This window comes from Vombatus ursinus, unplaced genomic scaffold (assembly GCF_900497805.2).
Source record: "Vombatus ursinus unplaced genomic scaffold, bare-nosed wombat genome assembly UNPS02000582.1, whole genome shotgun sequence".
NCBI classification, from domain to species: Eukaryota; Metazoa; Chordata; class Mammalia; order Diprotodontia; family Vombatidae; genus Vombatus; species Vombatus ursinus.
Window position 1 is genome coordinate 37,392,802 of NW_020940360.1, and position 25,799 is coordinate 37,418,600.

Consider the following 25,799-nt stretch of genomic DNA (forward strand, 5'->3'; position numbering starts at 1 on the left):
GCAGTTTTATTTCTTAATAAGAGTTTAATCACAAAGCAGATCTCAAATAAGAGGCCACTTTAAAAATGCAGTAATATCTATTGTTGCCTGTCCATGGTCTGGTAAAAAAGTTTAAGTAAGGTCTAAGCAGTCACCTCCACAGATATCATTATAACTAGAAATCTTAACAGATACTTAAAATATGCACAAATTACAATTATTCATACTTTTTAGAGAATGATTTTGCTATAACTGTATCACAAGGACTTACCCTTTTTTAGAAGGCATATCAGAAATAAAATAGATGTCAAATGCAAGATGCAAAAAGTTAGAGGTAGACATAGACGATTTATCTTAGCTCATTGTGTTTCTGCTCAGGTTACTTTAAATGAATATTTACATTTTTTGGCCACTGAAAAACTAATATAAACTGAAAGGATAGTAAGGAGAGGAATTCCATCTTTAAGATGAGTAAGAGTGAACTTTGATTTGAAAGAAAAAAGAGAAAAAAAACCATAAGAAAGCCAGAAATAAAGGTCTATTTTGGCTCAAATAAATGATTTTTGCCAGAGTTCTAATAGAATTCTTAAATGTGTATTGTCTTTTGCATAGGTTATTTGAGGAACTATATGAAGATCATGGTGACACGTTATCTCTTCAGTATGGTGGTTCTCAGCTTGTTCATCGAGTCAAAACTTACAGGAAGATAGCTCCATGGACCCAGCATTCCAAAGACATTATGCAAACTCTGTCTAGATATTACAGTAATGCTTTTTCAGGTAAATAGGGAGTTATAGATAATTTCAGAACTCAGAGAGATACAAAGGCCTGAATGGGGTTTTTATTGTTTCTTGTGTAACGCTTCAGATACACATTCTTTTTTTTTTTTTTAAGTCATCTGATTTAGATGGACAAAATTAGGACTAAGTTGTTTGTTTTTTCTTTCAGTGCTAGATTTTTTAACTGCTTCAGTGTTAAACATAGTTGTTTCTAATGAAAGACTATTATATGTATGTACCACCTACCTTAGATAAGTCACTTGCCCTGTCACATTGCCCGTCTGTAAAATGAGAGGATTTGATATATGATCTTTAAGGCCCCTTCAGTTCTTAATCTATGTTCCTAAAGCTGGCTATTTTGCGTTTGTATGTGGCTGCTTACATTTTGTGTACATTAAACAAAATTGCTGTGCATTCTTAGCTCTGCTTTTCACTTGTTATTCTGATTATAATGCACAGGTGTTTTTTTTTTTTTCAGAGAAAGAACAGTTTAAAAAGTATTGACAGTTCTGAAAATTCCCTGAGGTTGTAAAATCAATATTTTCTTGTGAATTAGATAAGCAATTTGCAGTAGTAATCACTGATGATTCCAGAAAAATGATTATTTTTATTTAAAATCCTTTGCATCCTTCCTTCTTCATATGACTAGAAACTTTATCCAGAGTCCTTTGAAGTCAGGTCAAGTCAACAAACATTTATTAAGTGCCTGCTGTGTGCCTGGGACTGGGCTAAGTGCTGAGTATACAAAGAAAGGTTAAAAAAAAAATCACCCAAGCAGTGCCTGCTCTCAGTCTAATGGGGAAGACTACATGAAAACAACCATGTACAAACAGATAGATATGAGATAAATTGCAGATAATCATAGAGGGAAGGCACTAGCATTAAAAGGGATTGGGAAAAAGAGATTTTACTTGGGACTTCAAGAAAGCTAGGGAAACCAGGAAATGGAGATGAAGATGAGGAGGGAGAGAATTCCAGGCATAGAACACAGCCAGTGAAAATCCTTGGAATCAGGAGATGGAGTATTGTGTGAGAGGAATAGCACTGGATGGTAGATATGGGGGACATTAAGGTATAAGAAGACTGGAAAGGTGGGAAGAGATCAAGTTATTAAGGGCTGTAAAAGCAAATAAAAAGTCTAGAGTATGAATATAATTGTATTTTCTTAGTCATAATAGCTATGGGAAGGAATTGCTCTGATATTTTTCAAGGAGATGTAACAAAAATTATTTTATTCACCTTCCCTTTATTACCTTATAATTTGAAGATCAGTGGTTTAAGTCAGTCCTCTGTTAGATCACATTCTTATGTTGATGGATGACTTGCCTTTCCTCTCAATCCTGTATCCGTAACAACCAGAAATGGAAAATACCTACAAGACCATTCTCTTTGTCCTAGTCTGTTTTGGTCCTTTCCATACATTGTCAGCACTGAGTACAACATTGAACGTCTCAGCATTGATTCTGTTCATCTTACCAGACACTCTCCCTAATTGGCAATAAGGCTTTATATTTTACAACACTTCTTTAATTGTTAGAAAAAAAGGCAAGTGTTCCAAGAGTCTTGATTTTTTTTTTTTCACTTAAGTCCTAATGCTAAACTACAGATTTGGTCTTTATGTTATAATGTGTGTGTGTGTGTGTGTGTAAGTGTGTGTGTGTATTTAATCATCTGGAGGCTGAAGTATCAATCTTTTTATTGTCAAACAGGCCTGTATATATTCAACTCTCTTTTAATGAAGAGTGAAAGTAAACTAATTATGGAGCTTTGTGAGATCCTGGGGTCTTACCATGTCCCCTGGACCACATGTCATGATTTATTCATTTTTTACAGGAGCCCACTTGGAAGCTGAGCCTAAGCACACTAGGCTAAACCTTAATTCAATAAAAATACTGCCTAATTTCCTGATGTGTTCAAACCAGTGCTTAAACAATGTGTTGCTACACACGTACATGTGATATCTTTGAAAAAATCTATTTGATATCTTTCTACCTGCTGTGCAAGGTTTCAAGGTCCCAAGTTAGTAGTGAGGAAGGGAAATGTCAACTTTTATAAGCAGGATTCTCTCTCTCTCTTTCTTCCTCTCTCCCTCCCTCTCTCTTCCTCACTTATCTTTTGGGCTAATTATCTTCCTTTTCTTCATGGGAGCTAATGGAGATGTCAGGATTTTATTTTTCTTTGCCTTTTTTTTTTTGTTCCTCTCAATTGTCATCATTTTTTGTCCTTGTTTTCTTAAGCTGTCTTTTCATACTTACTCTCTCTTCTTCCTCTCTCCCTCACCCCTCAATTAAAAGAATTGAGGGAAGTAGTGAAAGGAAAAGAACAAAGGAGAAGAAAGGAACGTTGACTACGAATCCTGGTTCTATCATTAATCCTGTGACCTTGGACAAGTCACTCCCCTCTCTGGGCCTCAGCTTCCTCCTTTGTAAAACGAGGAGGGAGGGTGGGAGAACTGAGAGAGGAAGAGAAGTAGAAATGCTGCTCTTCCCACAGGAAGATTCCCTATACAGCTCTAGCCGCTCCTAGGCAGTGGTTGGGGACAATTGGGGGTGGTGGTGGAGTGAAGAGATTCTGTTGGAGGTGTGCTCATAAGAATGTTTAACAACTAGCTCTTGGGGAAAAAAAGACACACTTGTAAGTTGTCTTTGCATTAATAACATTTTCTCCATCACTTTCTTAAGTCCAAACAATGAATGAAGCAATAAATGAAGCCCTGATTTGCAGAGGGTAAATGCTCACACTGAACATTTAGCAGTTGATTAGGGCTGGCTCCAACATACCCCTGGAGAGTAATTAGGGACATCAGGAACCAGGCAGATTACTTCTGTATGTGGCAAAATTTGGGGGTTGTGAAGCCAGTCTGGGTGCAGGGAGTGCTAGAGCATGATTGTACAGTTAGTAGTTATGGTGAGCTATGTGTGTAAGTGTGGGAGCAATGAGGGAGGGGTTTGGAGATTGTCTTGCATCTCTTTCCTCCCTGTGGTTGATGCAGGAGTGTTTGTCTTGGTTAGAGTTTGTGGCTTGACTTGGTTGCCAGGATGTTCTTTCCCTTTTCCCCCTGTAGGTAGAGTGGCCATATCCCTGCCCATTTTTTAAGAGAAATCTGGACTTTGGACCCTGGTCAGTTCAGCCCCTTAACGCTTTCAGCCAACCTGATGGGAATTTGGGAGGGACTGCCCTTGAGTGGAAAAATGTTTTAATGGAGAATGGAAGCCCATCGTTCAGGAATCGTCATCCTTTGAGGCAGTCTCATTCATTGTTTAGATAATAAGGGACTTCATGCTGTAGCCTTAATGCTAGGTGTACACCAGGGCATGTTTCTGATGTGGGGAATAGGTACTGGCCTAATGTTGAAGGCAGTAGTATTCAGTTGATCAATTAGCATGCATTTATTAAGCACCTAATACATACCACAGTGTGCTACGTGTTAGGGATACAAGGAAAGGCAAAAATAGCCCCTTCTCTCAAGGAGCTTACAGTCTAATGAGAAAAACAACATTAAATAACTAGTATGTATAAACAAATTCTATGCAGAGTAGATGAGAGGTAATTTCTGAGGGATTCCATGAGTGCTGATGAGAGTTGGATCTAGAAAGATCTCCTGCAAAAGATGAGATTTGAGTAGTCTTGAAGGAACTGAGGGACACCAAAAGATGGAGGTGAGGAGTCAGAGCATTCTAGGTGCAAAGATAAGGAAAAAGGAGACAGAATGTTGTATGTGATATAGCTGGATTCTAGCTTAAGTAGGAAGGTAGTAGTGTAGGAATACTGCAAAGGTAGCAAAGGGTCAAGTTAAAAAGAACATTAAATGCTAAACTTTTTATTTTATCCTGGAGGGTATAGGAAATCACTAGAGCCCGATGAGCAGGGGAAGTGACAGGGGTTAGACCTACACTTTAGAAAAATCATTTGGCTGCTGAGTAGAGGATGGAGTCAGATGGAGAGATGCTTGAGTCAGGGAGATGAGTTAAAAGCTATTGCAGTATTTAGATGAGAAGTGATGAGGACCTGCACTAGGGTGATGACTGACTGGAGAGAAGGGGATGTCTGTGAAAGGTGGTGTGAAGGTAGAAACAATAAGATTTGACAACAGATTGGATATATGGAGTGAGTATAAGGGTGGATTTGAGGATGATACTGATGTTGGGAGTATGTTTGACTAGGAGGATGTGGTGCCCTCAATAGTTATAGGCAACTTTGGAAGAGAGGAGTCTGGAGAGAAAGATAATGAGTTCTGATAATGAGTTTGTAATGCCTATGGGTCCTCCAGTTTGAGATGTCCAAAAGGCAGTGGGTGATTTGAGATTGGAACTCAGGAGGTAAGGACTGGGTGCATCGATTCAGAATCATTTGCATTGAGATGATAACTGAGATGAGATCTCAAATGAAGCAAGATTGTATATACAGGGAGAAGAGAAGAAGGACCAGAATATGGAGCCTAAAGGAACCCCCACAGTTGTCCTAGATGAAGATCCAGCAAAGGAGATTGGGGAGGAGTAGTGAAACAGGTAGGAAGAGAATCAGGAGAGGGCATTATCACAAAAACCTCGAGAAGAGAAAACATCCAGAAAGTGGGGGTGATTGACAGTGTCAAAGGCTGCAGAGAGGTCAAGAAAGATAGGTATTGAGAAAAGGCCATTAGATTAGGCAATTAAGAGATCACTGATAACTTTGGAGTTGGAAAGATATCCTTTTTTTTTTTAGCCAAGAACGTAAGACTGAAATTGTTCTGTAATTTTAAGGTAGATGAATTTGTTTGATTAAAAGGAGCTCCTTTGCAAAATTTGTATTTTAAACAAAATAGTGGTTAGTTTTGTATTTTTTTAAATTAAGTGTAGTTAATTTTTTTAGTTTGTAGAATAAAAACAATATCCTTTATATAAGATTGAGTATTCAAATTCCCTAGATGCACACCGTAATAAAATGCACACATGTGTGCACTTGCCCTTTCTCTAACATGAAAGAAAATCCCACCCCTTAGGAAGAACAGAATATGGTATAAATACCTCCTTGGTGAAACAAGTCATTGTTATCATTTCAAGAATTGTGAGACAGAAGCAGAAAAAAAAAATCTGACAAGCTTAAGTTTGCAGGGCAAAGTAACTGACAGATTTAGGAGAGAGATCATTTAGCTTTTCTTTTTTTTTCTTTTTTTTTTTTTCAGTCCAGTGAACTCTTCCTTGACTCATTTTAGGCAAGGTGAAAATTCATTTGTTATGGCAATTTTTATTTTGTCTGATAACAACAATAATGATTTTGATGAGGATGACAAGACTTGAACCTATAGTTTTATTAATATAGGTAACTCCCAGGTGAGGAAATTCCCTTTTCCAGTGCAGGTTAACACCTTCTCTCTAACTTAATCATCTTTAGAGAGCCACTTATAGGGCACTGAGAGGTTAAAGTCTCCCGTTTAGGTTTGGGTAGGACTTGACCACTGGTCTTCCTGGCTTTGGGCCAAGTTCTCCATCCATTACTACTTCTGTTATACTGCTTCTCATAAAAAAAAATCAGATCTATGCTTTTATTCATTTAGGAAACTTTCAATGAAGAACACTCTTTCTTCCAATTTGGGTCACCACCTACCTTCTCTGCAACTTACAGACTTAGAAAGTTGATGAAGGCACTGAGGAGTTAAGTGATTTGGGTTGGTTCACACAGCCAGTATGTGTCAGTGAGGACTTGACCCCAGGTATTTCTGACTCCAAGGTTGACTTTCTGTTCACTATGCTGTGCTGCCAATGCACATTGGTGCAGTGTTTTAAGATTTTCAAAGCACTTTCCTCACTTGCCCTGGAGGTACTTAGTCTCTGGAGTTAGAGATTTTTGGGGAATTGCTCTTCCGTGAAAAACACAATCAATAATTTTTTCATGTTTTCTTCTAATGGGTATAAATTATAAAACTCTGACCTGATTCAACAGTCTAAAATATGTTCCCTCATTAAGCTAGTTTGGAAATGAAACTACATTTTTTCTTTATGAGATGGGTGGAGAGAGGTAGGAGGGAAACAGTATTTTTGAGTAAGATTTCTGTTTTGATCAAACACTTGCCAGCTGTTTTTGTGAAGGTTTTTTTTTGTTTGTTTATAAACTTTTGAAGTTTAATTATTCTTTTGAGCTGCAAGTTGCACTGACACACACTTATATCTACACACACTCTCTATATTCACTTTATCTGTAAAAACATCTCCATGTTGTGTTAATAGTGACTGATTTCTTAAAATACGTATTTTTGCTTTTTAGATGCTGATAGACAAGATTCCATTAATTTGTTTCTGGGAGTATTTCATCCCACCGAAGGCAAACCTCATCTCTGGGAGCTCCCAACAGATTTTTACTTACATCATAAGAACACCATGAAACTTTCACAGACAAGAAGAAGGTACTTTTCCGCCTTCTTAGTCAATTGCAAAAACTCAAAATGTGCATTGTATTTTGAATAAGTGACTTGATGCCTCTCTCTTTGAAAAAAAATACATGAAGTAAGTTACTTAATCCTACCACAGGTACTTGTGAAAGAAATAGCTATAATTAACATTGATATGAAATTGAAACTTAAGGTGATTTGGGCCTGGCATGAATAGAGGCTATGCAAAATTCATGGAATCTTAGATTTAGTGCAGGAAGGAACCTGAAAGGTCATCTATTCCAACAACCTCTTGGTTTTACAAATGAAAAAAGTGATGACCAGAGAAGTGAACTGATTTGCAGAAAGTCACACGATTATAAATGGAAGAGCCCGGAGTTGAACCCATGTGATAAATGGCAGAACCAGGAATGAGCCCAAGTCCTTTGATTGCCATTCCTTCCTCTGTACCACACCACCTTTTAATTGGGTGAACAATATTTCATTCCACTTGAAACCCAAGCATGATTTTGGAAAGTCAACTGAGTGTAAATTTTAGGTTTTCTAAAGGAAGTTCTCCATATTGGATACTCTGTTAGGGAGTACCTAAAACCTCAAGGTCCAACCTAGGAAAGGAGTCAGTTTGAAAAGACTTGTTATATAGCCACTAGTTTATAGTTTAATGTAGTCCTTAAATTTTTCAGTGAAGCACACAGACACAATAATTAAGCCCTTGTTGAAATTGTTGAGTACAAATATTTTACAAAATAGTTTTCTTATTATTGGGAGGTTGAGGGCTTTATGTGTAAATTAAAAATTTAATGATTGTTTCTGTGATAGACAACCCGTTTTCAATAGCAGGGAGACAATAATGGCAAATAAGTAAATAATCACCTCTGTTTAGGTTTGGAACATGTTTTGGAGGTTATACTTTAATACGAGGTCTTGTGATGTTGTGGGCAGTTAAAAAATAGTGAAATCACCATTAAGTTCTAGCTCAAGTGGTAGCAAGTTGTGCAGTGTTTTCATTTTTTATTGTTTTCAAAATTCTCCCTGTTCCCCTCTGAACATAATAGAACCCAACATGAGCTTTAATTAAATTGTGTGGTTCACATCTTTTAAAGTGTAGAGTAAGCTCTTTTTTTGGTTAGAATAAAATAAGCAAAAATTATGTTGAGATAAAATAAGCAAAAATTAGTTAATTGTATCAGAATAGGATTTCATAATCTACTTTAAGCACTTAATTATGCTTAAAAATGAAATGCAGTTAAGACAATCTGTCTTTAAACTTGACTAATGATTTAGCTAGTTGACTAACAACTTTACCTTTCTCCTTTAAAATTACCATTTCATTTGTATATACCTGTAGTTGATTTTCCCATGCACAAGAGTGTACTCAAAAATTAAAAGAATAAAAGAAATAAGGAGAGCATATAATTAAATTAACATGCCCTTAAACTATTTGGGAAAAAAAAATCCCTTTCATTTGTGTGGCACTTTGGAAAGTGCTTTCATCTCTTTTTAATTACAGTAGTGCTGTGATGAGGAAACTGTGGAAGAGAGAGAGAAAATGGATTGCCTTAAATCGCACAATGAATTCATGGTAGAATTAGAACTAAGAGCAAGTATCCTGGTTCCCAAACCCAAACCTACAAAGGAACCATAAATATCACAGCTTTCTAATTCACAATTGAATGAGACACCCTACAAGGACAGGTTGAAGACAACTTTGTTTGGACCTTTTTGATTTAAGCACAAAATAGTATCTTATAAGGGACCTAAAAATTAGCCAGCATTGTAAATGGACTTGGCGATTACAGGAAATCCCTTCTACCCACTAATTGTGCAAAGCTAGTGTTTACAATTGGGCCATAAATTTCCTTTTTTCACTTTTATAGCTATACGGATTGGCTAACCCCGGGGGTAATAAATCATTTGCCACTGCCTTATGATGAAGGTAGGTTCTCTATTTTTCTTTGCCTTTAAAAGGTATTAGAAATATGGTAGTACATTTGAAACCTTCTGTGTTTTTAATGTGTATGGGGTTTTTTTGTTTTTTGTTTTTTTTTTGTTCAGCACCTGTGATTTTATTGGTTTAGGGAACTCTTAAGTGTGGAAACTCGTTCCACTGATGCAGAGAAGCAACTCATCTGGAAATAACAGTCTTTGGAGAGTTTCCTGGGGACAATGAGAAGTTAAATGACTTGATCATAGTCACATAGCCAGTATGGGTCACAGACAAGACTTAAATCCAGATCTTCCTAACTGCAAAGCTGGGCCTCTATCCACTATAGCATGTTGCCTCTCTTCTGAGACATTTGAAGAGCCATTTTTTTTCCAGGATCAGAAGGAGCAGAGTTGAGATTAAAGCTCACATCCTTTGACCTCAAATCCAAGTTTTTTCTACCTACTAGATTGTTTCTTAGATATAAGGAATGCAAGGAAATGATGTAATTTTATTTCTAAATGCCTATTACTTATAAAAAAATAACAGAAAATATCCCTTGTAGTAACCTGTGTGGAAAACAGAAAGAAGTTGATAGTGAAGAAATTTCACAAGTATGAAGAAGAAATTGATATCCATAGTGAGTTCTTTCGACCTTATGAATTAAGTAGTTTTGATGACACCTTTTGCTTGGCCATGACAAGTTCAGCAAGGTAGGTGAAATCGTTGAGTTTTATGGCTTCACTTTATACACTGCAGGTTCTTGCTAAGCTGTGTATGAGTCAGAAAATTATAGAATCATAAAGTAGTGAGGGGCCTGAGAGGTCATCTAATTCAACCATATATCCTTACAGAAATTCCTTCTACAATATCTCTCACAGGTTGATTTCCAGCCTCTGTTTGAATGAGTTCAATGATCAAGAAATCTCACTACTTCACAGGGCAATTTCTTCCATTATTAGGGAGCTTAGGTCATTAGGATGTTTTGCTTTATAATAAGCAAAATCAGAACCTCATGATGACTATTCATAATTTTACCTAATCCATAGCACAAAATAACGTTATAACCTCTTCCAATATTTGAAGGCAATTATATCTCTACTCTGTCTTTTCTACAGGATGACCTTCCCCACCCAATTCCTTCAACAGTTTTTCATGTTACTATGTCTTCTATATAATATGTACTTAATAAATGTTGAATTGCATCCTCAGTCTAGATTTATCACCTTTAATGATGCCTCCATTGAAAGTGGCATCTACAATTAGGCATAGCACCATGTATGAACAAGAATCATAAAGTATAAAAAGGAATAGAGTGGTTGTAACCTGTTCTGATGGAAGGAGTGCCCACAACAGTGAAATCATAAATTCACCAAATTGCTGTAGATGTGACATAGCACCAGTGCATAATATGCTCTGTTATTCATATTAAGCCTTTAGCCTTCCTCCTTCCCAACCCAAAATTACTTTATGTATCTTTTGTATTTACTTACATGTGCATATGTTGTTTACTCCCAATACAGTGTAAGCTCTTTGAGTACAAGGACTGATTTATTTTGGCTTGGTATATCTAGCAGTCCATGACACAGTGGGTTCTTAATATATATGTATTTGTTGTTTTGAAATGAGTTTGTACCTCTCCTCCCTGCAAGTCATTGTTAGTAATATGTTTTAGCCTACAAATGCCCATGTGCCTCTCTGTTGCTTTTTAGGTGACCTGAAATTTCGATTCTTTGAAAACTATGGTATTACATGACTCATATCCTTGCAATATTATTGGAAATATGTGGGGATTTTATTTTAGGGTGAAGCTCAGGTTCATTAAAAGCATTACACAATTTCACAGAACCAATCCAACCCACTCTCCTTCTTTTGTTTGGTTCTTCACAGTGTTTATTACCATTCCAGCATTTATGTCCAAGTTATACATAATGAATGAGCTCTGCAAGCTATCAACCCACCAGCATATCCTAGCTAGACAATAGATATTTTTTTTATCCAATTGGTACTTTTTATCTGAAACATTAGATTGAACTCATCAGTGATTATGCACGTCCTTTAGGACACTTTGCACTATTCTAGGATTTGGTGAAATTAGTACAATGTCATCTCCAAAAAGGAGCATCTCAATACAAGGAATCCTTTTTCCACTTGAATTCTGTATTGGAAATTCTTCAGTGGCAAACTCCTTTGGTGAACAAGGTCCTCCCTATTGTTGTTACTGTTGTTTTTTGTTTCCCTTGATGCTAATCAGAGTCATTGTATATAATTACTTCTGCTGTCTGATTGTGACACCCAAAAAACATTTATTCAGTAGAGATGTTATGGCCAAACAGAGAGATACAGCAGCCAAGAGCAACACTAATTTCCAGTGTAAATTGTCTGAAAAATTTTATGAAAGAAGATGATGGAAGATTATGAGCAGTATGGCCTCAAGAAACCATAGAGAAGCAGTGGAGGGAAAACAAATTAATAGAAAGTTAATCTAAATCAGCCTGAGGGCATTTATGATAAAGCCTTAAGGAGGACTCCACAAAGACAAAGTGGAAAACACCTGTCAAGATTTCTGTAAAAAACTCTTTTTTTCTTCATTAGTGATGATGGAGTAATCCCATTTGGACTGCAACATCACAGTTCCTCCTTCATGAGGTAGCAGAAATGGCACTAAGAAAAACAAATTTAGGAAGGGCAGCTGAAGTAGGCCAAGAATAAACACTAGCTAGCTGTACTGGAAGTGACGCAATTTGGAGATACTAATGAATCATTATAAAAATAATAATATAGTTAAAATTGAAATGAGCAAAAACTAATTCCAGAATTCCTATCTTTTACAAACTAAAAACATAGTATTCATTTGTACTCACGTAATATTATCTTCCTGCAAAAATCTTGATTTAAATGTTTTTAAATGCCTAACCTATTTTTTGGAAGTACTTTTTTGAACCTGATCTAGAAACTTTAGGTTTCATTTCAGTAGGAAAAAAAAAAATTAACCCTTGGTAAGAGGGGAAAGTGTTGCCTTTAGTTTATTTAGTAAATCATAAATGATAACATTTTCCTCTTTTAACAGTATGAGTTCCTGCAGTATCTCAGTGAACTAACCTCTGTGTAATGAGATAAAGAGTAGCTTTTCAGTTCACACTGTGAACTGTGCCTTTTGTAATCATGTTAACTTCTCTGAGTGACTCAGGCTAGTACTTTAGAAAACGTGCGTTCTAAAACTGAACATCTTAGGATTGTGTCACTGGGTTTTGTGATGTGTATGTGTGCGCATGAGCGTGTGTGTTTTAAACTGTCAACTACTCTTGACACATAACGGTATGTGTTTACTGAAATGACACAGTTATGTAACGCTATTAGGATAATGAGGTCTTTTCTTCACAATCATGCGTATGGTAGATAGTACAGGACTATTATCCCTATTTTACAGGCAATAAAATTAGGGTTAGAGAGGCTGAGTTACTTGATCTTATTATGCTTGTTATCTAGTATCTCTCCTTCCATTCTCTATGAAACTCCTTGGGAAAGCTGCCTATCTGGTGTTCCCACTTCCTCTCCTCTCACTCACTTTTAAACTCTCTTACCTTCTGACCACATCATTCAATTAAAATTTCTCTCGCTAAAATTATCAGTGATCTCTTAATTGCCAGATCTAATGGCCTCTTCTTAATCCTCATCCTTCTTGACCTCTCTATATTACCCTTTTAAACTGTCAGTCACCATCAGCTGGATATTTTTTTCTTTTCTCGGTTTTCATTCTCTCTTGGTTCTTCTCCTACATATCTGACTGTTCCTCCTTCTCCTTTACTAGATCTTCTTCCACATGATGCCCACTAACTGTGAGTCTTCCCCAAGGCTCTGTCTTGCATCCTCTTTTCTTATTCTATACTGTGATACTTGTCAATCTTACAAGCTTGCATAGGTTCAATTATTATCTCTATGCAAATTATTCCTATACTTGTGCATACCCAGTCTAATCTTTCTTCTGAGTTCTAGTTCCTATATTATCAATTGCCTTTTGAACATCATACTGGATTGTCCTGTAGGTATCTCAAACTCCAAAACAACCATAATCTTTACTCTGCAAATGATCTATCCTTTCTGTTACTTGTCAAGGGCACCATCATTCTCTAAGTCACTCAAGTTTGTGTCATCCTTTTGATTCCTCACTCACTCTCACCCCCATATCTGATCTATTGTCAAATCTTACTGTTTCTACCTTCACACCATGTTTTATGGACATCCCCTTTGCACCACTCAAACAACCACCATCTTAATACAGGCCCTCATCATCCCTCATCCGGACTATTGCAAGAGCCTTCTAATTGGTCTCCCTGCCTCAAATATCTCTCCACTCCAATCCTTCCTTCATTCAGCTGCCAAAGTAAATTTCTGAAAATGTAGGTCTACCCTCCTACTCATTGAATCCTTGTGGCTACCCATTACATCTAAGATCAAATATAAAATCCCTTGCTTGCTATTTAGAGGCCTTACAACCTGACCCCTTCCTACTTTTCCATTTTTCTTATACTTTATTCCTCTATTCCATGAACTCTGTGATGCAGCTACCCTGGTGAACTTTCTGTTCCTCATTCACAAGACTCTTCCAGCTCTGTTCCTTTACACTGGTGGTCCCCCATGCCCAATGCTCTGCCAACTCATCTTAGCCTTTTAGCTTCTGGTTCCTCTAAGACTCAATTCTAATCTCACGCAAAGGCAAGAGGTCTTTCTCAGTCCCTTTTTCCCTAGTGCCTTCCCTATGAAATTACCTTCCGTCTACTCTGTATACTGTTTATACCTACATAGTTATATACATTTTTTTCTTTCCCATTAAACTCAGAACTCCTTGAAGACAGGGCGGTTTTTGCCTTTCTTTATATCCCTACCACACAGCCCACTGCTTGGCATGTAGTAAGTGCTTAATAAATGCCTACATCATCAGGCCAGGACCTGGCCCTCTACGTTGGAAGCATGCCATGTTCTGGGTAATTAAAGTCTCTGCCTAACTGACTCTCCAATCTTTCTGCCTACTCACAGGCCCCTTTTCCCATCATAATCCCAGCACTGCCAAACTAGGAGGGCTTTACCTCAGGAGTACAGGCTCTGGTGTACCCCATCCTGCTACCTCTAGGAGGCCTGCTATTGTTTCCTGGCCTCCAGTTTCATCCTTCACTCACTGAATCCTTTGAAGTCCACTCTCACCCCTCCCTCCGGTACATATATTGTCTTAACTAGATGAAGATTTCCACCAGATCTGTCAGGTTACTAGAAGAGAGACGCTCTACTAAATGGTCTTAAAAACTCCTCACTCAAACCCTTCTTAAAGATCATGAGATCATAGTTCCAGAATTGGAAGGGATCACAGAGGTCATCTGATCTAACCTTTTTTTTTTTTTGTAGATAAGGAGCCAACAATGACTAAGTGACTTGCCCATTTAGATTATATAGGTAGCAAATGACAGAAATGGGTTTTAAACCTAGGCTTTATAAATCCAAGGTCAGTTCTCTTTCTACCATCCCACACATCCTCTCTGTCCCAAACTGAGCTCTAAAATTCATTGTTATTTTCAAGCTTCAGAGAGGCAGAGACTGGACTTCAAGAGGTGATTGTCCTGTTGTACCCTGCCCTGGTCAGCCACATCTAGAGTCTTGAATTCTGTTCTCTAGAGAGTTGTATTTTTAGGAAGGACATTGATAAGTTTTAGAGTGTCCAGAAGAGGGCAGCCAGGACAATGAAAGACCTTGACTTCTTGATATAGAAGAATCAGTTGAAAGAAGTAGGAATGCTTAGTCTGGAGAAGAAAAGACATAAGAGGACATCATAAATGTCTTCAGGTATTTAAAGGACTCTCACTTGAAGTAGAATTGTTCCTCTTGGCACCGGAGAGAAACAGGAGTAATGGGTGGAAATTTAGGTTTGAGATTAGGGGATACTTACTTAACAATTTGAACCATTCAAAAATGGAATGGACTCCCTTGGAAGGTGCTAAGTTCTCTGTCATTGGAAGTTTGTATGCAAAAATTAGATGACTGCTTATCTTGTATGTTGTAGAGGAAAAGCTTAGATATTAATTAGACAGGATGGTCTTAAAAGTCCCTTTCACTTCTGAGATTCTATAATTTTGTGACTTGGGACACAATAATTAACCTACTATTTGGTTGTCATACAGAAAGAGGATCAGCCTTTTACTACTTGATGTTGTAGGGAAGAACTAGATAATGGTGGGTGAAAATTGCCAAAAGAAGGAAAACTTTCCTAATAACTAGAACTTTCCAAATTGCTAGTTGATCAAGTGACTGATTGACTGACAGACCAATCAGCTGACTAATTGACCAGCTGACTTGACTGAATTGGCTGTCTCAGCATGTAGTGGGATTGTGTCCTTAGAGATCTTCAAACAGAAAATTTTCATGATAACTCTGTTGTATATTTAAAAGGAATAGCAAGTTATACATAATAAATTTGCAGTTTCATGTGTAATCATCTTTTTTGTTATGCTATGTTATGGAAATGCTTGTTTTATTACATAAATTAAAAATAAAATAAATAAAAAAGAGAGAGAATCCAGTTCAGGTACAGGTTAGTCTAGGTAAACTCTGAAGTTCCATTTAACAGTATGATTTTGTGACTTCTGGTCTTATGAGCTTTTTTTTTTTTAAACTACATCAAACTAGCAATAAATCTCTGGAAACACTTCATGCTAGCAGACTCCATTTTGAATTCAAAACTGTAATACAACATCCTATTCAGCCCCATACACATAAATGATTTTAATAACCTGCAACTAGAAGTGCTTGGTGCCATTTCTCTGAGCAGCTCCCTGGCCTCTAACATCTACTTTGAGTCTTTGGTTCAATAATTCTGCAGCTCCCAGGGAGGGAGAGGATGTTATGCAGGCATGTATTCAAGTGCAATAGAATATTCTCTTGGGAGACATTGATAAATAACCTATTTTTGCTTGTTCCCTTCCTTCAGAGACTTTATGCCAAAGAATGTTGGCATTGATCCAAGTCCATTTACTGTGCGTAAACCTGATGAGACTGGAAAATCAGTGCTGGGGTAAGAACTGTGTTTGTGTGTTTGTTTGTTTCTGGAAAGAACCTATGATTTCATTGGTGTAGGGAAATCCTAATGAGCCCACTCTTTCTACCATTGCAGTTCTGTAACTTCTCCCCAGATTGTAGCCTTACAGTTGCTGGGATCACCGAGACATTACTTGTGATTTGTCTGAGCCCTCAGAGCCAGTATGTGTCAGAGGTAGGACCAGAACCTAGCTCTTTCTATTTTGGAAGCCAACTCTCTATCTGCTATGCCATGTTGCTTCTCCACACCTGAGTAGACAGTGGAAAACAGTGGAATGATTTAGTATTAAAGTTCTTTGAAAAAAAATAAAAGGAATGGAGCAGGTGGCCTTTAGTGTGATTTTAATCCAGAAAATAAAAAATTCAGATCATTTAATTTTGTGTTATGACCATAGCACATTTATCTGTGTCTGTCTGAATAGTTACTAGCAGTCGAGTCATTGAAGTGAATAACAGAAAAGTGTGCTTTGTGAGGATTTCTATAACAGGGCATTTCATTATTTTAAATGGAAAAGAAATGAAATTGGCAGCAGAAGAAATAGAAAGAGGGTGTTTATGCGGAATATCTTATAAAATCATCTACCCGTGAAATCATAGGTCCTTGACATTTTGACATTCTATAAAAGTAAACCTATTTTTATTTCTTGAGGAATAGGCCTAGTTTTAAAGAACTTAATCATGTAATCTAGTAAATTTTATTCATATCCTGATGAAGCCCAAAGGTAAATATATTTAAGTAATTTAATAGATTTTTTTTTCCTTTAGCTTACTTAAAATGCAAGGTCTTCTTTGTGTCATGGTCACATTTCTCTGTTTCTGGCAGTGTTCTGAGGAGAGGCAAAGGCACAGAACCTATGTTTATGTCCTCATGCCTTGACTTTGTTGAATTTTTTTTGGCATTATTTTGCATAATTGTGCTTGTTACTAAGTGATGCAACCTTATCTTAAAAGAATGAAAACCGAAATTGATTTTACTCTTTGATAATAAAAACTTGAAAAGTTTCCTAATACTAATTAGGTGTGTATTACTGTGCTAAACAGTTGTTTTGAGAGAAGTAAAGAAGGTAACAGTTCATAGTTAGCAGAGCTCATTTGAAGTCACCTAGTTCAACTTCCAAACTAATGTAGTAATTATTTTCACAGCATCCACTGTGAGAACACTTTTAATAGTAGTAGGGGGCTTGTTCCTTTTCTAAGGAGACAGTTTCAATGTTGGACAACTCTAATTACTTGAAAACTCTTCCTTTGTATTAGGCCACAAATATACTCCATATAACTTCCTTGCATTGGTCCTAGTTTTGCCCTATGCAGCAATATCAAATATTTGTTCTACATAGTTTTTAAATGCTTCTATATTTGTGTCTGGCCTCAGTCCCCTCTTCACCAGGGTAAACATACTCAGTTCCTTTAGCTTTACCATATAAAACATCATTTCTAGATGTTTTAACAGTGGCTACCACCCTCTATGCATTCCCTGCTTTCTCTGTAGCCCCTAAAATTGAACATAGGTATTCCAGTAGTTTGACCAGTGCAGAATGCCATTTGTACTTTCCTTTAGTTATTTAGCAGGTCCATTACACTGTCACCTACAAGTTCTATATTGAGTCAGCTATAAAACACTAAATGGAATACAGCAAAATATAAAGAAAGACTAGGGTTTATAACAGATATAAATTATAGGTACAAGAACTGTCAGGTACTGGTTCAACACTGAAAAAAACTATTAATTTAATAAAACATGAAATTAAAAACCCCTCAAAGTATAATTATAGCAATAGATATAGAAAAAGCCTTTGATAAAACCAACTACATTCATGATAGTTTGATCCATTGACACTGACCTCTTTGCTTTTTTTGTTGTTGTTGCAAATATTGCTAGTTTTTATTTTCAGATATGTGATTTTTATCATATTGAAAAATATCCCCTTTTATACACGTATTTTTTCATATTAAACATTTTCACATTAGTCATGCTATAAAGAAGAATTAGAAACAATGGGAGAAGCCATGGGAAAGAAGAAACAACAACAAAAAGAGAGCAAATAGTATGCTTGGATCTGCATTCAGACTCCATAGTTCTTTCTTTGCATGTGGGTAACATTTTCCATCATGACACTTTTGGAGATGTCTTAGATCCTTGTATTGCTGAGAAGAATTAAGTCTATCAAAGTTAGTCATTACACTATGTTGCTGTTACTGTGTACAATGTTCTCCTGGTTCTGCTCACTTCACTCAGCATCAGTTAATGCAAGCCTTTCCAGGTTTTTCTGAAGTATGCCTGTTTATCATTTCTTATGGAACAATAGTATTCCATCACATTCATATACCACAATTTGTTCAGCCATTCCCAATTGATAGGCATCCCCTCAATTTCCAATTTTTGGTCACTATAAAAAGAGCTGCTATAAATATTTTTGTATAAGTGGGTCCTTTTCCCATTTTTATGATCTCTTTGAGATACAGACCTAAAAGTGGTATACTGGGTCAAAGGGTATACACATTTTTATAGCCCTTTGGGCATAGTTCCAAATTGCTCTTCAGAATGGTTGGATCAGTTCACAACTCCACCTTTAGTGGAGTTCTATTAGTGTTATTAGCATTAGCAATATAACACTATTAGCATTAGTATTCTAATTTTCCCACATCTTCTCCAACATTTATCATTGTCCTGTTTTGTCATGTTAGCCAATCTGATAGGTGTGATGTGGTGCCTCAGAGTTGTTTTGATTTTTCTTTGCTTTTCCATGAGTAAGACACTCCATCTTGGCTTTAGGCATTTCTCTGGCTATTCTTCATATCTGGAATGCTCTCCCTCCTCATCTCCACTTCTGGCTTCCCTGACTTCTTTTAAGTCCAACTAAAATCCCATCTTCTCCCAGGAAACCTTTTTCAACCCTTCTTCTTCATTATTTCCTATTTATCCTGCATAAATGTAGGTTGTTCATACTTACTTGTTTGCTTATTGTCTTCCCCATTAGATTATGAGCCTCTTGAGGTGTTCTTGCCTTTCTCTGTATTCTTACCACTTAGTACAGCGTCTGGCACGTGATAGGCACTTAATAAATACTTATTGACAGACATACTAACAAAAAACAAACACTTGAAAGACCATATCTGCCTTAAACCAGGAACCTATAGATATAACAGAGAAATATTAGAAGCATTCCCATGAAGAGCAGAAACAAAACAAGGATGCCCATATACTCTACTTCTAACATTATGTTAGGAATTTTGGTGATTATAATAACATAGGAATAACGTTTTAGAAGGACTAATAATGAAAACAAAGAGACCACAATAACATTTTTAGTATATGATAGGATAGTGTATATAAATAATCTATCTCTACTAATCTATAAAAAAAATTAAGTTCAGCAAAGTCCTAGTATTAGGACTACAAAACAGTTCTTACTGTTAGCAAATTAGTAAGTTCTTACTTACTGTTAGTGAATATTTTTTAAATCATAAGAAACCCCATTTACAGTAACAGTGAAGACCATCAAGTATTTCAGAATTAACCCTCTTACATGAGGATCATTATAAAACTATTATGCATAAAATAAAGACAGTAAATAATTTGAGCAATGATCGGTGTTCATGGGTGAGTCAAATTAGTTTAGTAAAAATGAAAGTTCCCTAAATAAATGTCTATATATTTAATCCAATAACAATTAAAATGCCAAGGTGAGTTATTTATAGAATTGGAAAAATCATTACAGAATTATTTGAAAAAACAACAGCAACAAAAAAAGAAAAAACAAACTGGCAAAAACACTTTTTTCAAGAATAATGGAGACATTCTTATGCTTTCAGACTTTAAAATCTATTATAAAGCAGTTTTCATACAAAATTAACTGCTACAGCTCTGGCCTTGGAGTAAGGAGGACCTGACTTCAAATCTGGCCTCAAACACTTGACACTTGCTAGCTGTGTGACCCTGGGCAAGTCACTTAACTCCCTTGCCTAGCAAAAACCAAAACACAAAACAAAACAAAACAAAACAAGAAAAAACTGCTAGGATTTATGGTGCCAAGATGGCAGAGTGAGGAAGCTCTCCAAAATTCCCCTCCAAACAACTATAAAACCACCTCAGAATTGATCTAGGAGCAGGGAAGCAAGATACCATCATGGCAGGAAAGATCTGTCTCACTGGGGTGGGAGGGGAGTGAGGTCCAAGAGCAGCCCCAGCCGCAGCAACCCTCACAGCAGGGGACCTGCAGCAAGGCTGCTATCAGCCTGGGCCAACCCACCAGTGAGGCCCTGCCCTTCTGCACAGCAGCCCCCTAGGCAAGTGAGCAGTCTGTGTTGCAAGGCCCCACCCTAGCAGCTCCAACCCCAGCACAAACTACCATCAAGGCCTTAACCCCATTTGCTGAGGAGTAGTGAAATCCCAGCCTGGGGCTGGCCAACAGCAAGACCCCACTCATGGGGCCTGCCAACAAAGGAACCTTGTCTCCATAGCCACCCAGCAGTAGGGCCCCACCCCTGGGACAGACCAGCACCAAGATTACTCTTCCAGATCTAGCCACCAGAAAGATTCTATTACAGTAGCAACCTAGAAGAAAGGCCCCACCTCTGGGGCAGGCCAGAAGCTAACCCCACACCCAGGGGAGGCCAACAGGGAGGCTCCATCCCTGGTACAAGCCAGAAAGGTAACCAAGCCTCTAGTGAAAGGAAGCAGCTAAGCCCTGAAGCCCATTGAAAGCCAGCAGTAAGATCCTGAGCTCCAGCACAGAAAACTTGGGACAGTGCAGGACCAGAGCCCAGCTCTTATATAAAAACACCAAGTCCCAAACAAGGCAGAAAAATGAGCAAAAAACAACAACAACAACAAAAAAGAGTTTGACAATAGAAAGTTATTATGTTGATAGGAAGGATCAAGGCATTAACTTAGAAGAGGACAATGGTATCAAAATGGCTACATGTGAAGTCTCAAAGAAAGATATAATTTGGCCTCCAGCCCAAAAAGAATTCCTGGAAGAACTTAAAAAGGATTTTAAAAAGCAAATTAGAGAAGTAGAAGAAAAATTGGGAAAGGAAATGAGAGTAATGCAGGAGAATCATGAAAAAAGAGTCAATAACATGGGAAAAGATAACAAAAATTTACTGAGGAAAATAACTCCCTAAAATATGAAATTGGCCAAATGGAAAAGGAAGTACAAAAAGCTCACTGAAGAAAAGAATTCCTTAAAAATTAGAAGTGAGTAAGTGGGAGTTAATGACTCTATGAGGCATCAAGATAAAATAAAACAGAATCAAAAAAGTAAAAAAATAGAAGAAAATGTGAAATTTCTCATTGGAAAAACAACTGACCTAGAAAATAGATCCAGGATAGATAATATAAGAATTATTGGGCTACCTAGAAGCCATGATTAAAAAAAAAAAAGCCTGGATAACATCTTTCAAAAATTATCAAAGTAAACTGCCCTTATATATTGGAACCAGAGGGCAAAATAGAAATTGAAAAAATCCATGTATCACCACCTGAAGGAGATCCCAAAATGAAAACTCCCAGGAACATCATAGCCAAATTCCAGAGCTCACAGATCAAGGAAGAAGTACTTAATGCAGCCAAAAAGAAACAATTCAAATATCGTAGAGCTATAGTCAGGATTACACAAGATCTGGCAGTTTCCACATTAAAGAACTAGAGAGCTTGGAATATGATATACCAGAAGCCAAAGGAGTTAGGATTACAACTAAGAATCACCTACCCAGCAAAATTCAATATAATCTTTAAGGGGGAAAAAATGGACATTTAACAAAATAAAGGACTTTCAAGCATTTGTAATTAAAAGACCAGAGTTGAATAAAAAATTTGACCTCCAAATTTAAGACCCGAGGGAAATATAAAAAGGTTAAAAAAAAAGAGAAAATATAAGAAGTTCAATAAGGTTAAACTGTTTTTGTTTCTATATGGCAAGATAATATTTATAACTCTTAAGACCTTTATTACTATAAGAGCAATTAGAAGGAATATATAGACAGAGGGTGTGGATATAAGGTGACTTTGTTGGGATGATACTCCAAAAAACAAAATAAAGGAGTGAGAGAGAAATCTGTACTGGAAGGAGGGGGGCGATTGAATGGGGTTAATTGTCCCACATAAAAGAGGCATGAAAGAGCTGTTATAACGGAGGGGAAGATGGTAGGGGGCAAAGCTTAAACCTTACTCTCATCAAAATTGGTTCAAAGAGGGAAAACATACATATACAGTTGGATACAGAAATCTATCTTACTTTATAAGGAAGTAAAAAAGGACAGGGCTCATAGAAGGTGGAGGAGGGACTGATAAAAGGTAGGGTAGATTGGGGAAGGTGGTGGTCAAAAATAAAATACTTGTGAGGAGGGGAAAAATGGTGGGGGGGGGTAAGAGAGAGAGGGGACAAACAAAGGAAAAGTAGCATGGATAAAAACACAGTTATTTTATCTATAAATGTGAATGGAATGAACTCACCCATAAAACACAAGCAGATAGCAGAATGGATTAAAAACCAGAATCCTATTATGTGTTGTTTACAAGAAACACATTTGAAGCAGAAAGATACACACAAGATAAAGGTAAGGGGCTAGAACAGAATTTATTATGCTTCAGCTGAAGCAAAGAAAGCAGGGGTAGCAATCCTGTTCTCAGACAGAGCAAAAGCAAAAATAGATCTAAATAAAAGAGATAAAGAAGGAAAGTATGTCTTGCTGAAAGGTACAATAGACAATAAAGTCATCTCAATACTAAATATATATGCACCACATGGTATAGCATCTAAGTTTTTGAAGAAGTTGAATGAGTTATAAGAGGAAATAGATAATAAAAGTATACTAATGGGAGACCTAAACTTTCCTCTCTCAGAACTAGATAAATCTAACCAAAAAATAAACAAGAAAGAAGTTAAGGAAGTGAATAAAATTCTGGAAAAGTTAGAAATGATAGCTATCTGGAGAAAATGAGAATGGAAAGAAATATACATTTTTCTCTGCAGTACAAAACACCTACTCAAAAAGTGACCATATAATAGGACATGAAAACCACACAACAAATGTAGAAAAGCAGAAATAGTAAATGCCTCCTTTTCAGATCATAAAGCAATAAAAATTACATTCAATAATGGACAATGGAAAGAGAGATTAAAATTTAATTGGAAACTAAATAATTAATCCTAAAAGGCAAGTGGGTCAAAAACAAATTATAGAAACAATCGATAATTTCATTAAAGAAAGTGACAAGACAACATACCAAAATTTGTGGAATGCAGCCAGAGCAGTACTTAGGGGAAAATTTATATTTCTAATTGCTTCTGTCAATAGAATAGAGAAATAGCAGATCAATGAATTAGGCCTGCAACTAAAAAAAAACTAGAAAAAGAACAAATTAAAAGTCCTTAATTAAACACCAAATTGGAAATCTTGAAAATCAAAGGAGAAATTAATAAAATTGAAAGTAAGAAAACCATTGAACTAATAAATAAAATCAGAAGCTGGTTTTATGGGAAAAAAAAACAACCCAATAAAATAAATCATTGTTTAATTTGATTTAAAAAGGGAAAGAAGAAAATAGAATTATGAGTATCAAAAATGAAAGAAGTGAATTCACAATTGTTAGGAGCTATTTTGCCCACTTATACGCCAATAGATTTGATAATCTAAATGAAATGGATGAATACCTACAAAATATAAATTACCCAGATTAACAGAAGAAATACAATACCTAAATAACCCAATCTTAGAAAAAGAAATTGAACAAGTCATCAACGAACTTCCTAAGAAAAAAATCTCCAGGACCATATGGTCCTGGAGATTGGATGGATTCACCAGATGGATTCACGAGTAAATTCTACCAAACATTTAAATAGCAATCCCAATCCTATATTAACTATTTGGAAAAAATGAGTGAAGGAGTCCTACCAAATTTTTTTTATGACACAAATATGGTGCTAATACCTAAACCAGAAAGAGCCAAAACAGAGAAAGAAAATTATAGACCAATTTCCCTAATAAATATTGAAGCTCCAAATTTTAAATAAAATGCTAGCAAAGAGATTAAAGCAATATATCACAAGGCTCATACACTACGACCAGGTAGGATTTGTTCCAGGAATGCAGGACTGGTTCAATATTAGGAAAACTATCAGCATAATTGACCATATCAATAACAAAACCAACAGAAATCATGATTATCTCAATAGATACAGTAAAAGCCTTTGATAAAATACAGCACCCATTCCTGTTAACAACTCTAGAAAGCATAGGAATAAATGGAGCATATTTTAAAATGATAAGTAATATTTATCTAAAACCATCAGCAAGCGTTATCTGTAATGGGGATAGACTAGAAGCCTTCCCAGTACAATCAGATATAAAGCAAAGATGTCCATTATCACGTCTGTTATTTAATATTGCACTAGAAACATTAGCTACAGCAATAAGAAAAGAAAAAGAAATTAAAGGAATTAGAATAGGCAATGAGAAAATAAAACTATCACCCTTTGCAGGTGATATGATGTTTTACTTAGAAAATCCTAGAGAATCAACTAAAAAACTACTTGAAATTATTAACAATTTTAGCAAAGTTGCAGGATGCAAAATAAACTCACATAAATCATCAGCATTTCTATTTATTACCAACAAAGTCCAGCAGCAAGAGATAGACAAAGATATTCCATTTAAAATAATTGTAGACAATATAAAATTAGAATAGGCAATGTGTGTATACACACATATACACAAATATAGACACATATAGATGGGTATGTATGTGTATGTAAACACACATCTCTATACATATATATTAAGAATTATTCAAAAGTCAAGTATATTTGATTTTGGAATACAGCATAATTCATTCTGACGCATTTGCTCTGTACATAACTCTAATGCCCTGACAACTCCACCCTGTCTGACGGACTAGCCCCCTCCTTGGGAGATGGGATTGTCTAGATCTATCTACCCATGGATTATTGAATGGTATTTGTGCTTTTAGAAGTGACCCATCGGTTATAATTGAAGGTGCTGCCAGTGTTTTATATTCAAGACCAGATCTGCTTTCTGATTTTTCACTCATTTTGTTACGTCATTTTCATCATTTTGTTACAAATAATCAAATTACTTGGATGTGTTGGTATGTCCATCTCTATATGGTGGAGAATTGTGATTTCCTTGGTATAGGCAACACTTAGAGAGGAAAATCTTTTTTCATAGTGATAATGATAATGATGACAATAATAGCCAGCATTTATGTAGCACTTTAAGGTTTGTAAGGTGCAATACATATATTATCTCATTTGATCCTCATGGCAACCTGTGAGGAGGGTGCTGTTATTATCCCCATTTTATAATTGGATAGTTTTTAAAGGCTTATGTGATAAAAAGAAAATGAAAAATTATACATGAATTTTACTGATTCCAAACATAAGACTTTCCTCTCAAAAGTTTTTATTTTTCATTTTTGTACTGGGTCTTCCTATCTCATCTAGTTCCAGTATTGATTGGTATGGGAGGTTTTTGATTTGCCCTGTTCCCAGTCTGGGCCAGTTCAACCCTCCTTAGGCAGCTTTGTGACCTCCTGCTCCTGGGGCATCATTGGATAGGTGCTGGACTCAATGTGGACACCCCATCAGCTTAGCCTGCTGCATCTCAGAACTTCTGAGCTCTAATGATCCACCAGCCTCAGCCT

General features: G+C 36.4%; 1 protein-coding gene across 2 annotated transcripts in view; it reads left to right on the plus strand.

The window, feature by feature from the left end:
- FIG4 (FIG4 phosphoinositide 5-phosphatase) overlaps positions 1-25,799 on the plus strand; it is a 128,965-nt gene that overhangs the window by 56,892 nt on the left and 46,274 nt on the right. For both annotated transcript variants that reach the window (XM_027855937.1, XM_027855943.1), the window contains exons 15-19: positions 592-758; positions 7,002-7,140; positions 9,003-9,061; positions 9,615-9,762; positions 16,026-16,109. In XM_027855937.1, coding sequence (XP_027711738.1) covers positions 592-758; positions 7,002-7,140; positions 9,003-9,061; positions 9,615-9,762; positions 16,026-16,109 — 597 coding nt within the window. The remainder of the gene's footprint in view (positions 1-591; positions 759-7,001; positions 7,141-9,002; positions 9,062-9,614; positions 9,763-16,025; positions 16,110-25,799) is intronic.